This window comes from Hyaena hyaena, unplaced genomic scaffold, assembly GCF_003009895.1.
Source record: "Hyaena hyaena isolate Hyena2069 unplaced genomic scaffold, ASM300989v1 scaffold_365, whole genome shotgun sequence".
NCBI classification, from domain to species: domain Eukaryota; kingdom Metazoa; phylum Chordata; class Mammalia; order Carnivora; family Hyaenidae; genus Hyaena; species Hyaena hyaena.
In genome coordinates, this window is record NW_024080997.1 from 1,644,153 (window position 1) to 1,658,005 (window position 13,853).

The 13,853-nt window shown below is 41.3% G+C and overlaps 1 protein-coding gene across 1 annotated transcript in view; it reads left to right on the forward strand.

The window, feature by feature from the left end:
• The first annotated feature begins 1,980 nt into the window (after positions 1–1,980).
• MDFIC (MyoD family inhibitor domain containing) overlaps positions 1,981–13,853 on the forward strand; it is a 94,614-nt gene continuing 82,741 nt past the window's right edge. Inside the window, exons 1-3 of the mRNA XM_039250284.1 lie at positions 1,981–2,227; positions 2,513–3,004; positions 3,291–3,477. Of these exons, the coding sequence (XP_039106215.1) occupies positions 2,102–2,227; positions 2,513–3,004; positions 3,291–3,477 (805 nt within the window). The 5' untranslated portion in view covers positions 1,981–2,101. The remainder of the gene's footprint in view (positions 2,228–2,512; positions 3,005–3,290; positions 3,478–13,853) is intronic.

Consider the following 13,853-nt stretch of genomic DNA (forward strand, 5'->3'; position numbering starts at 1 on the left):
GCACCCACAACAGTGCCCTCTGCCTCCAGACATATTCGTTAAATGAAAGAAGAGGGCACGGAACGCTGCTCATCAGGAACCAAGCTAAGCAATTAATCAGACTGAACAAATACAGCAAGGGGATAGGGTAAATGGGCAGCTTGGGGAACACAGGAGCCCACACTTAATTCCTGGCTTATCAGATGCCACCCTTATACCTTCCAGAGGGAAGATCTGAGTTTACCTTAAGAAGCAAGATAGGCTTATAGACAGACAGATCTGAGTTCTAAATTCTAGCAGTGCAAGCCTGGCAAGTGACTGGTATGGCTGATGTAAGAATTCAGTGAGAAAATCTGTGTAAAGTACATGCATAATACCTGATATATATATATATATATATATCACACATATATATATATATCACACATATATATATATATCACACATATATATATCACATATATATATCACATATATATATATCACATATATATATATCACATATATATATATCACATATATATATATATTTTTTAATGTTTGTTTATTTTGAGAAAGAGAGAGAGACAGAAAGAGAGGGAACACGGAGTCCAAAGCAGGCTCCAGGCTCTGGGCTGTCAGCACAGAGCCTGTTGCAGGGCTGGAACCCGGGAACCGCGAGATCTTGACCTGAGCCGAAGTTGGATGCGTAAATGACCGAGACACCCAGGAGCCCTAATACCTGGTATTGTGTTGTGGCCCTTGTGATCTAATCATCATACCGTGTTCAGCATAATCCATTCAAATGCTTCTGCTGTATAATAACAGTTCATACCTTTGAGTACCTGTCCTCATACCTGACATTATTCCAAATGCTATAGGAGAATTAACTTATTTTTATATTTTTCATTTATATTTTTATTTACTTTATAACTATTTTTTATAGTAATCTTACTAGCCCTCATGGGATACTGTGAAGAATTTTTCTTATCATCTTTACTTTATGAGGCAACCAAGGGATAGTTGGACTAAGTTGCCCAAAGTCACACAGCTGAGCAACATACAGCATTTGACCATCCTGATGATTCTATAACACAGCCTCTCACTTATTCCTAATATTTTAATTTGAATTTTATTTCTCTCTCATTAAAAAGTAAGATGTTTAAATTCAAGAAGTATTTATTGAATCCCCTACCATGTGTGCAACATTAAGCACTCGGTCTAAAAGTAATAAATATTTATAGTGACTATGAATTTCTAGAAGAGTTGTAGAACTTCTTGATATTCATGGACTATAACCTCTTTGTGAGGGGATCAGAAAAAAAAAAAAGTCAAGGAAATGTGCAAAAAGATAAAACAAACTTTCAGAGTGGCTACTTCCTACCCTGTTCCTTTGATTGCACATGATGCTGTAGCAGTGATGTTCCCTAAACGTTTATTCTCAAATGGCACTGCAAGTCATTCTCAGAATTGATCTGCGTCCATCAAGCAGATTCCGGAGTCCGGGCCCCTGGACAAGTTTTCAGGAAAGTTTAGGCACTTTTATGCACACCATTTCTGAAATCTCTAAACTTAAAACAGAAGAAAAAATTTAGTCACAGGTCATTAGGGAAAATGTCATTTGTCTCTTGAGATGTAGAGTCTGAACCAACTCATCAGAAACTTCCAACGCTGTGTTCTTCAGGTTTAACTGAAAGCAGGTTGGGTTGCCCTGGCCCTTTAAAGGAATGGAGCTTTTTAAATCAGTTGAAATCAATTCCAATGGGTTTTTTAAGGAAATGAAATTCCTGGGATATCATTGATACACCTACAAAACTGTGTCCAGTGTACATTTTCTTCAATTTTTATGACATAACTGTGATTCCTCACTTGTCTTAGAGATTTGAAGAATGAGTTTCTTGTACTTATCTAGAAATGAATTCTGCATTTCACTTACAATGGAAAAAGGAGCAAAAGTTATCTGAATATATTACTAAAGTATTTTATATCTGCAAATTACTCTGTACTGGTTTTTCTAGGCTCATCAGATTAAGCTACAATCAGAACGCCTGAGACTTAGTTGGCTTTTTACTTCCAACCACAAGTTTACCTCCCCACGGAACCCATTCAGTGTGCAGAGAGGCCTGGCTTGGGGCCCTGGGCCATGGTGACTTCTGGGATGTCAACCTTGTCTGCCTGGATGCCTCCAGTTGATTCAAGCAAGTGCAACTGGTTTTACCAATCCAGGATCCTGTTTGACCAGAATAAAGACCCGAAAAAGAGAATAAAGGTCACTTCGGAGGCACAGACTTTAAACACTGAGCTAAGGGTCGGGGTTTCAAAACCATATTTTTGCTTATCCTCTCAGGAAAAGATCGATGAATATTTGTATTTTGGGTTTGTTTGTTTTGCATTGTCACCCCTAAAGTTTTCTCCTTCACTCAGGGAGTTCCCAGATATTCAGTGGGTGTGGGACAGAATTGGGAAGAAAGGCTGGGAGAGAGGGAATGGGGTAAGTCTCGGCAGGAAAATGCCTGGGGAGACAGGAACCAGCCACCTCCCTCTTTTCTCTCAGCCCCTAGAGGAGCCCCTTACCCGGGGCCAGTCCATCAGGCTTTGGCCTCCTGACCCAGACAGCGCAGGGCAAGGGAGCCCACGTTGCACCGCCCCCAGCCTTGGGCGGCCCGCCAAGAGTTCGAGGCCTCTCGATCCGGATGTGATGAAGAAAGAGCCACAGAGAGAGAAGTGTTTCGGGAGTGGAGGAGTGGAGGCAGGGGGAAAGAGAGCCAGAGGAGGAACAGTCCCCCTTATTGGGGAGCTGGCCCGACTGAACTGGCTGGAAAGAGGGCGGAGAACACGGAGTCAAAAGAGCGGCCACTGGCGCAGTTGCAGCCACTGCAGTGTCTGGGCTGAGCCGGAGGGAGGCGGGGAGGGACGTGCAGGGGCGGCCGCCACTGCCGCCAGGCCACCGGGGCGACATGCCGAAGCCGCTGGATCCTCGCTAACTTTCCGGGGCGGAAGAGGAGGAGGAGGAAGGGGCTTTGAGAGAATTAGGGGGGATGCCGAGGTAGGTGGTGGTCTCCCGGGCCAGAAGGAGGAGGGCTTTGGTCCCCTTCCCCGGGCTCCCAAATCCTGTCTCCCTTCCCCGCCCCCTTTCAGTGCCTGCCTCCGACTACCCTCCTCCGCCCCCCAACTCCACCACTGTCAACGTGCGGGGCAGCAGTTTTCCTCTGGGTTTCAAATCAAAAGTTCTTTGGGGTGGGGTTTGGGGGAGGGAAGTGGAGGAGGAGGGAATGTCCCGCAGGGGTGGCGTGCTGGTCTCTGAAAACACTTTTTCCCCCCTCCCCCGCCAGAAGCAGTCAGTTCTCTGCACCCACCACCTAACAGCCCTTCGTGGTCCGCCCCCGGGGCGGCGAGCTAGGCGGCAGCGCTGCGCGGGCTCGGCGGAGCGGCCCATGTCCGGCGCGGGCGAAGCCCCGGCTCCCGGGCCCCCGCGCGGGGCCGAGGCGGGCGGCGGCCGGCTGGGCGCCCCAGCCCAGGGTGAGTGCCTGCTTGCAAGTTGCGAGCCGCTTTGTCATTGTTGCATTTTACAAATCTGTTCGCACATTTACTGATTGGGGGAGGGGGGTGGAGGGGGGTGCAGGGAGGACGGATTCTCACCTAGTAGTTGTGAACTTTTGCACAGTTAGTGCTACTCAAGAAAGTTCTCCGGGACTGGAGCCCTAGATCAACAACCGGATAGGAGGGCGGGATCCGCTGGTCCTTCCACTCCCCCTTCCTTTGCCTGCAGGGAAACTGGATGACACGATTGCTTCTTTCTTAAGCATATGCATTTTGGGGCCTAAAACTTCGGTATGTGGGATCTGAGGCACTCTCCCCTGCTTCACGTCATTTCTTGTGTCTTCATCAGATCCAGGTCTGTTGCTGCTCTCTAAACAAGCTTGCACTCTGGGCTCCTCTTCGTTTCTTGTGAGCCACTCTGCAACTCAGTTGATGATCTGGGTTTCTGTGACCAGTTGCTCTGGAATGGCTCACTCATACGTTGCAATAACTGTTTTGTTTTGAAAGAAGCGGGCTTTAAAAAGAAACACTTTCCAAGAATGAATTAACTCCTTTGTGTTCTTCCAGAGTATAAACATAGGCAGCCTATAAAGAAAATAATCTCGTTTCTGGGAAACTTTCCTAACAAGGTTATAAACAAGTCAGGCAATATCTTTGCTCTCTTGAAGGTAACATCCTTGAGGTTTTCAATGAGCAAGGGCCTTACTCTTGTCATGCATTTTCCTCTAAGGGTGGCTCTGTTTTACAAAGTTCTGATATTGATATAAGCTAAATAATTTTCCAGGTCTCCAAAACCTACTGTATACTCGATTTTAAGCATATCTGATAGCTTTTCTATTTCTCTGATAATAACGTAGTGAGCTTCTTGGGATTGGTGTGGTTTGTTTTATTTTGTTTTTGTTTTTGTTTTATGCTGCAAAAATGGAAAGGAAGAAGTTAATGTTGAACTCAGAAGAGGTGAAAGCAGAAAACATCCATGGCTAAATTAAAATGTTCTGGCATTCAGGGCTGTTAAATTGAATTATGTTTATCATTGCTTTTTTGCTTCTAAACAGTGAGTCATTCTTTTCTAAACAGAAAATAGAGCGAATCAGAATGATAAACATGTTTTCCCAGTAGCAGCCCATGTTCTGCACGTCGAATTGCCAACAGTCATTTTCCTGTTGTTAGGCATGCCCTTCAGAGTCTTATCGACTCACTGATGTTTCACACTTGAGCTGTTAATCACTATTGTTAAACAATGCTTATGTCAAAATCCACATCAAATACACTACAAAAGCAGTTGATTTGGACATGGTGATATCCAGTGTCCAAGTGACTTTAATAATATGCATCTTTAGAGTCAGCTAGAACTTGCAGTGGTACGTAATGTAATGCAGTGCAATGCTGTAAAATATGACATGATTTTGACTTTAAGAAGTGAGCATCTAGAATGGTCTGAAGGGCGGTTGACTGCATTCAACGTGATCTGCGTGGAAACTTTTGGGTTATATTGTACCTGAAAATTGGCTTACCCTCAGCAACATAGTTACATAGTACCTTTTTTTTTAGTTTATCTTTGACACACATCCTTTAAATAAGCATCAAATTAACTGTACATGTAATACAAAGTTGAGTTTTTAAAAAGGAAATCCTCAGAATCTTGTTAAAATATGTCTCAAAAGAGCAGATTTCATACGGTATATTGAAAGGAAACAAATTTTGGAGTAAGTGGGTAGGGTAAAAGCTTCCAGATACAGGCTTTCACTTGGTAAAGACCTCAGTGAAGTAAGAAGCTTTGCTCACAGAGCTCCCTACTCTCCAGCTCTTCCTTGAGGTCTTTCTTCTGTCCTTGGATTCTTCATCATCCTTTCAGAAGAATAGTTTAATAATTCTCTGGTCAGATGTGGCTGCTTAGTTAATTGAAACTTAATTTAAAAATTTTATATATTAAAATCAGTGAGAAAAATGGAGTGTTTTATGGCAATTAACAGAAAATATCTTTTCATGAAGAGGAACTATAAGGTCAAGTCTTAGCTTGTAGGCAACGATAGATAGATGTCAATATAAAACCGGTGCATGTATTACTATATCATGATGAGCTATCTATACTCCTAACTAAGGGCATACTGTTGAAGGTAAAAGAAATCATAGGGGGTCTCTAGTGAACTCCCCATCAAATCTAAAATCGCTTCCTCCATTCTTCCAGTTGGTTAGTTAGAAACCTTACAGTGTAGCTGATTCTACTCATCAGCATTCAGGGTTAGGAAGGTTTTCCTTATTAAGAGCATTGTTCTAGCTCTCTAAAATTTCTGCTCTTCGCCTGTGATTCTGCAAGGAAATTTCTATTGGTTTGAAAGCATTAAAAGCATTTTCTGTGTATTTTGAAAATTGTTACAGAGCGAGGACATATGCTCATAGGCTCCAGGCATTAAGGGGCGACCAGGAGGGGTGGCAGGAGCCTGTAAGCAGCCGGGATCGTGGGCCCTGGGACAGCTTCTGGGCCAGGAGGCAGTGATGCTCAGCTCCAGCTCAGTGTTGCCGCTTGGGCTAAAATCTTCCAGTATTTCAAGAGACACTGGAAATACGGATTTTTATGTATCATTGCTCCCTTTTTAAAAGTTGGCAATTAACTAAATACAATTTTTGACCAGGCCAACAAAACAACTACGCTTTCAGGCTGGAAATGGCCTCTAAGCAGCTGATCTAGAAACTAGAATGTAAACATGTGTTTGTAACTGTTTCCCTATTTGTGAGTAACTTCTGAAAGATTGGTTTGATTTGCTGTCCCGTGAAAAGTCCCTGTATTAATGTCTTGGTAGGTGAAGGATATTCTGGGCCAAACTTACTTTTGTTTTAAGAGAGAATGGATCTTGTATATGTGATTCATCTAATTGTCTTTTTTTTTCGTTCTTGGGTTAAGCATCTTAAAATTCATTGTGTTATCAACACTGACAATGTAGGTACTTACTTTTTTGTGCAATAGTTACTAGAATCCATGTAATTGAAAGAGCTTTTTAATTAAGTGCTTCATTCATACATTTGCGACTTGGGACTAGAAGGATTTTTTAGAAATAACTTAGTCCAACTGGCTCACTTCTTAATTTTTTTTAACATTCATTTCTTGAGAGACAGTGTGAGCAAAGTAAGGACAGACAGAGAGGGAGACACAGAATCTGAAGCAGGCTCCAGGCTCTGAGCTGTCAGCACAGAGCCTGACGCGGGGCTCAAACTCAAGAACAGTGAGATCATGACCTGAGCCAAAGTCGGATGCTCAACCTTCCGTGCCACACAGGTGCCCCCACATGGCTCACTTTTTAGAAAGGATGTCCAAAGCATTCAAGTGACTTGGTCAAGGTCTCATGCAGTCCACAGAAATCAGGGTAGAACCACAAACTGGGGAATATATGTCATTGTGATGAATGTGGTTGAAATAAAGAATCAATATAAATCTTTCCTACGATGGATGAATTGAAGATAATAGGCTTTGATTACTGTGAATCACTTGAGCCTGTTCCAGTCCCTGCATCACCGCGCCTCGCCTCCCCTCCCCGCCCCCCTTGCATTTGCCAAGACTTAGACTGTTGGACTGTGAGTGCTGGAATATACTTTAATGTGATAATGTGTGATTTAATGCACTCTTCTCTCTTGGGAGAGTCCTCTGAGACTATTAGGCAGACTTTTCATAGCAGGATGCAAAATGCCAGTGAAGTTAATTAAAAATAATTTAAAATGGAAGCTAGGGAGAAAATCTTCAAGTTGAAATTACATGAGAAGAGCTTTGACTTAGAAGCTTAGCTGAGTTGTCAGGAGTTTATAGTGGCTAATCAGATTTCCTTTATGGGAAGCCTGTTTATTTCAATTTATACAATGTATGCTTCTAATACCCATATTATTCTACATGTATCATATTGTTTTATTCTTCTGATTAAGGATGGCGTTTCTCAAAGTTTGTCTTCTTTGGATAGCTTCTCTCTCATAGCTTCTCTCTCTGGTTCCAGTCTGGGGAGATTGTGCTCTCCAGGAGACATTGGCCAACATCTGGAGACCTGTTTGGTAGACATACAGGGAGTGGAGTGGGTCCTTCTAGTGGGTAGTGGGTAGAAGCTAGGGGTAATGCTAAATATCTTACAATGCACAGGACTGAACAGCTCCTCACAACAAAGAATTACCTGGCCTAGAATGTATGTAGTGTTGAGATGCTATCCTAATCTCTCAAGGCTACTGGCGTTTTGGGTTCCACTCTGGATTTTAAATCAGAATCTCTGGGTGTGGAAGGCTCAAGAATCTGTTTTTGTTTTTGTTTTTTAACAAGCCTCCAGGTACTCTTTACCTCTCATTGAAAATCATTGTTGTAGAGGCATTTATCTGTGGAAAGATAAGTTATATTGATAGGTTTCTAATAAGCCACTCCATTTTTTACCAGAAGGGCCACAGAAAGCTTTAAAAAAAGGTCTCTCTTTCAAGTTCCAAATTTTAAATCCTATCACTCTATGTATACTGTATATAACTACCCATCAGCATTTTTTAAAGATTTTTTTAGTATGTATTTATTTTTGAGAAAGAGACAGAGTGTGAGTGGGGAAGGGGCAGAGAGAGACGGAGACACAAAATCTGAACTGTCAGCACAGAGCCCAGTGTGGGGCTGGAACTCATGAATGGTAAGATCATGACCTGAGCCAAAGTCGGCAGCTTAACCAATTGAGCCACCCAGGCGCCCTGCGTCAGCATTTTTTCACATACCCCAGTTAATAAAAGTAATCCTGAGTGTATTCTTCCTCAAAGAACTTCCTAAAATCTTGTGTACTGTCATACAAATGTATTGTGAATGTTAGAAAGGAAATACATAGATAAAAATTTTAAGTGGATGAGATAAAAATAAGGGAAAGAGATATTTTAATATTTTCTTCCACTGGCTCAGTAGATACTCCTGTCCTGCCACCCTATGCTCGTCTTTGGAGATCGCAGCATTATGGAATAATAGGGAAAAGAGTGCATGATTTGCACATGGGTTGTTCATTTGTAAGCTGGAGTTTTGGAACCTAAGTTACCCTTTCTCATAGAAACAATGATAAATTATATTTAGTTCCCTAATCTCAAAAAATTAAAATTAACTTGTATTACATATTTATTACTAATTTTCATCTCTACCATAGCTTTTTTTTCTCTTTGTATTATTTCTGCCTTACTCAAATGCTTCATAAATACTCAGTCCTACACATGCACCTTGAACCTTGCCGTGTGGCCAGTACAGAGAAGAATAGACTGATGGAATTAAGGTCTTGCAGAATGATGGGAAAATGCCTACATTCACCCATAATTATAATACAAGGTAGACTGATAGGCGCTATAATAGACATACAAAGAACACGTGATGGCAGAACATGGGAGACAAAGTATCTCTAGCTGGGGCATTTGGAAGAACTGCAAGGAAAACTTTTGATCTGAGCTGGATGAAGAAGAATGATCATAGAACTCAACTCTCTGGAGATGGATAATGGAGAGCAAAGCTTGACGGTGATTATTATAGAATATTGAATGCTTCACTAAGCCCATTGTATGGGCTGTATGAAGGAACAAAAAGTGAGGTAAAGTTGTAAGGATAAACTAAAGTAATTGTGAGGATGGCTCTAATTCTCCGCTAGGGTGTTTGTGTATCCTTTCTGTAGGCAGTGGTGAGCCATTGGAAGTTCTTGAGAAGGGGAAGGACAGGACCAAATTGGTGTTTTTAGGAGAATAAATCTGGTGGCAGTGCAAAGGATAATGTTGGTGGAAGGGGCAAGATGGAAGGCAGTGATTATCCAGGAAGCTATAACAGTCTCCTGACAAAAGAGGACCTAGTGCGGCACCACTAGGAATAGGATTGAGAAAATGGGTTGAAGAACAATAGCAAAAGTAGAAAAGAGGTCTTCCTAGCTGTGAGAGCCCCTTGAGAGCCTTGACTTTTACTTGTTTCTCTGTGAATCTCGTAAAGCGCAGTTTCCGAATTTTTTTGAATCCAACTGATAAAGTTGAGCAACATATTTAGTATGGGAGATAGTGTAACGGTAGAAATTAAAGGTAATGCAGGGGTTTGGTGTTTTTAGCCTGAGTGGAAACATGAGAGGAGCTGTTGTGTCTTCTTTAGATCGTGTTGGTTCCTGGAACTTTATCCTTTCCCATGATAGCCAGTAAGCCACCCAGAACTAAAACTTGTATTTAGGAGAATGGTGAGGGTCAAGCTCACCCGCAGATAGCTGCGGGATTTTGAGTATGCTCACCATATGCTAATTGAAATAAATCCTGGGGAGAGAGGGAGATTGAAGATGAAAGGGTATGGGGTACAGTGGTGGTGTGGTGGGTGCATATAATTGGAAGAGTAAAATTCTGGGACAGAACTGGACAGAGACCCATCTTAGGAGAGTAGACCATGTTCAGATGGGCATGGGAGAAAATGATGAGTGATAACCTAGAGACAGTTTGACGAGAAAAGGAGCTCTTGGAAGACCTAGATCTTCTCAGCAAAGTAGATGGTAACATTTGCTGAGAGCAAGGGTAGGGGGCGGTTAGGATGAGTCAGGAAATTTGAGACGTGTGGAAAAGATTTCAAAGAATGAAGTGTTCAAGAGGGATTCAGTCTGGGGTAAACAAAAGGGCCACTCTGTAACACTGAGGGCTTAACTAAGAATGAATGGCATGAATTTTTAGTGGACACGGTCAGTACGGTTGATTGCCTTTCTCAGCAAGGAGCATGTGGGAGCTTGGGAATAGAAGCGGATAGAATGAGTTTTTGGAATTAGCATAGTGTTGGGGGTTGGCGGGGTAGAACTAGTGGGAGACAAAGGAGGAGGATTACCCATGTGTGGGAAGAGCGTGTTTGTTCTAATGCATCTTGTGTTCTAGGGTGTATGGGAAGCCAGAGAGACCAGAGGTGCATTTGGCAGGCTAAGGTTGGCCTTGTTTGGTCAGTTAACATGCAGGATTTTATATACATATATATAAATGCATATAAATGCATATATATGTATATATATATATATAAATGCATATATATGTATATATATATATATATAAATGCATATATATGTATATATATGTGTATATATATATAAATGCATATATATGTATATATATGTGTATATATATATAAATGCATATATATATGTAAAGAGCGGGGGGAGAGAGAGAGAAGAGATCTGTAATTGAGTGACCTTTCTAGGACTAGTGGGGAAACTGGCATTTTTGGGTGTGTAAGAGCTTTTCCTGTTTCTTTGAACCTTATTTCCTGGATCTTGTTGAGGTGATATCATGGAAAATTCTAATAACTGTGTGCAGTTACTTTAGTAGCATTATATTTTTATAATAATAAGATTTCGGGAAAATAAGGAAGCCTAAATTGACATAATCTAAAGTTAAGCCATTTGCAAATGGAAAATTAGAACAATACAGTAAACGGGGCGCCTGGGTGGCTCAGCCGGTTAATTAAGCATCCAACTTTGGCTCAGGTCACGATCTCACGGTTCATGGGTTCAAGCCCCACGTCGGGCTCTGTGCAGACAGGTCAGATCCTGGAGCCTGCCTCGGATCCTGTGTCTCCCCCTCTCTCTCTGCCCCTCCCCCACTCATGCTCTGTCTCTCTCTGTCTCAAAATAAATAAACTATTAAAAATTTTTAAAAAGAATGATACAGTAACCAACAAAGGAGAGAAGTGATTCGATCAAATGGTCTTTCTGAGGTAATGTAAGTATTTTACAATTTACAAAGGCAGGAGATGTGATTTTATGTTTCTATTTCTAAAAGTGTCTCCTCAGCTTTTATTAAGGGAAGACCGATCCTGCATTGCCTAGATACTAGATGTTTGGATAGTTCGATGTTGGTGATTGGAGCAGATGAAGGATGCTGCAGTTCCTCCCCCCGTCCCAATCATATGTATATTTGTGCACCAGTGTTTTGGATGCTTCTACGTCTTTTCCTTATCTCTGTCTGTGTCTCTCTTTCCCTTTCCTCCTCTCCTTTTGCCATTAACACCTTCCTAAAGTTACTTAAACTTTTCATATCTGCTTTTGACATTCCCATACGTATTCTAAAGAAGAAAAGCTTTTAACCTCGATTTTGAAAGCCAGTTTATTTTAAACGTTCTAATTTAATCAGTTAGGGTTCACTAAGTAGGAGCTATGAACAGAGTTATTTTAACATTAATTTCGTTTGTGGTTTCTACTTGCAGTCCACTTCTGTTTTCAGATTCACACCCACATGATCTGAAGTAAGATGATTCATATGCATGTGCTTTTATGCTTGATTTTCTTTTTGTAGTTTCAGCAGTAGAATCTGAAGTTAATTTTCCTGCCAGCACATAGATTTCATTATTGATATGGTTTAAGAGAAACCCTGTCAACAAATAGTTTTTGTGGGCCTACTGCGTGCAAAGTCCTGTGCAGATTAAAAATGTGTAACGCAGAGTTTGCCCACAAGAAGTGTGTAAGGTTAATTCCTTGTCCAAATAGCAGGTCGAGATTATAACAAGAACCAGGTGACAGATTAGTTTATGGCCAGTTGCCAGCTGACTGGTGCAGTTCTGGAGCATACAAATTCAGAGGTTGAATGAGAAACTCAGAATGGCAAGAAGTCAGTTTCGTCTGGGTTGGGCTGCTAGTGATCCCATCTGAAGAAGACATAGTTCACAGGTCTTTTTGGTTTGGATTATGCAGAGTTGAGCACTAAAAATAAAGCAATTTGTGGTTGAGTAGGTGACAGGCCCTTTGCAGGCAGCTGGCAGACTACAAAGGAACCAGCCTCTCTTCTAGGATCTGGTCCTTCTACTCTTTTCCATGGTGGACCAGCCCTTGACCTCTTGGGCTCTGTGAATGTGGACCTACTCTGTTCTTAGTTTTTCCATCACTCAAGCAGCATGCATTTCCTGAGGTGTATTACTCTTTATTTCTCACTGAACTACAAGATGAAATTATGGAGCATGGGAAAGGTATAGGAGCTTCCATTAAAATATGTACAATGTGACAGTAACTATACCGATTTGTCATCAGTATGTGAAATGAATTTTTACTTGAGCCAAGGAGTAACATATTCAGTCTTTATGTTGAAATTGTTTCAAGAAAAAGGTGGCATTGGTAATAGGCATAGGGAAAAAAAAGTATACATTTGAGAGAAACTGGGAAGTTGTAATTAGCTGGATCTCATAGTTGACTATGTTAGGGTGGAGAAAATAGAGAATTGAAAGATGATTCTGTGAACACCACTGGCCAAGATATAGACTACAGTTGGAGAACAGTCAGGACCAGAAGAGAAGTGGTGATAAATTCCTAAAATTTTAGGAAATGTTAAGTTTGAGTTGCTAAAGATATATTCACATAGAGGTGAGACTTCAAATCTGTAGGTCAGGGTAGGGAACAAGTCTAAAGTAATGGATCTACAAGTTCTCCTGAGGCTATCAGTCATTATGTGAGATTACAAAGATTGTGGAGCCAGGATGGGTTTGTTGTCTTAAAGGAGAATCCAAAGAAAGCAGTGTCTTAAAGAAATGATCCTGAAGCCAAGAAGCCAGGTTAATGAATTCTATGAGAGACTTCTGGTTTGGGCCTTGAGGAGAATTACCAAAGAGGACCCATCTCCTGACTTAGAATCCATGTTCATCATTCCAAAGTCCAAAAAATAAATTGTCATATAGTTACGATTCTCTTATCATTATCTGTGTTTTCACTACTATGTGAAATGCTCTTCACCATCCTCTCTCTGTTAATTATATCAAGATTAAACTCAAATCATAGCTTTGAAAAAGCCTTTACAGGTGAAACAACTCCCTTCCGTTCACTTTTGATTTCCATTGGCCTTCATTCTTGTAACAATGCCAAATTAAGGGTTCATCTCCACCTGATATAACAGCAAAGTTATATAAGAAGTAACAGCAGAGTTTTAGGATTGTGGCACATATAATAGTGATCATGATAAAAGGCTGAAGATGGGTGTGTGACATCATTTTTAAAAAGAGGAAAATGTCAGAGTCCTCAATTCCTTTTTGTAATAGGCTTAGTCAGTTGCTAAGTAAGAAGACTGCTGCACAGACAGCCTCTCTGGATTTCCATAGTCAGTAAGACAAAATGTTTGATGATAGCTTGCTAGACAAGATGTAGAAGACTCTCCTGTCCCTAAGGGTGAACAGGATGTAAAAAAGGCCCCGAAAAAACCACTGAAGGAATTGAGGGTGTTTAGCATGGAGAAAATAAAAAGACAAGAGCATGAGATGTTTTCTAATATGAGACTGTCACAGAGGCAACATTAGACTTTACTTTGATTGCAAAGAGCAAAATGTGATAAATCAGTGAAAAATGTAGGGGAGCAGATTTTAACCAATCGTCAGGAAAACCTGTGAGTGATGAAAGCAG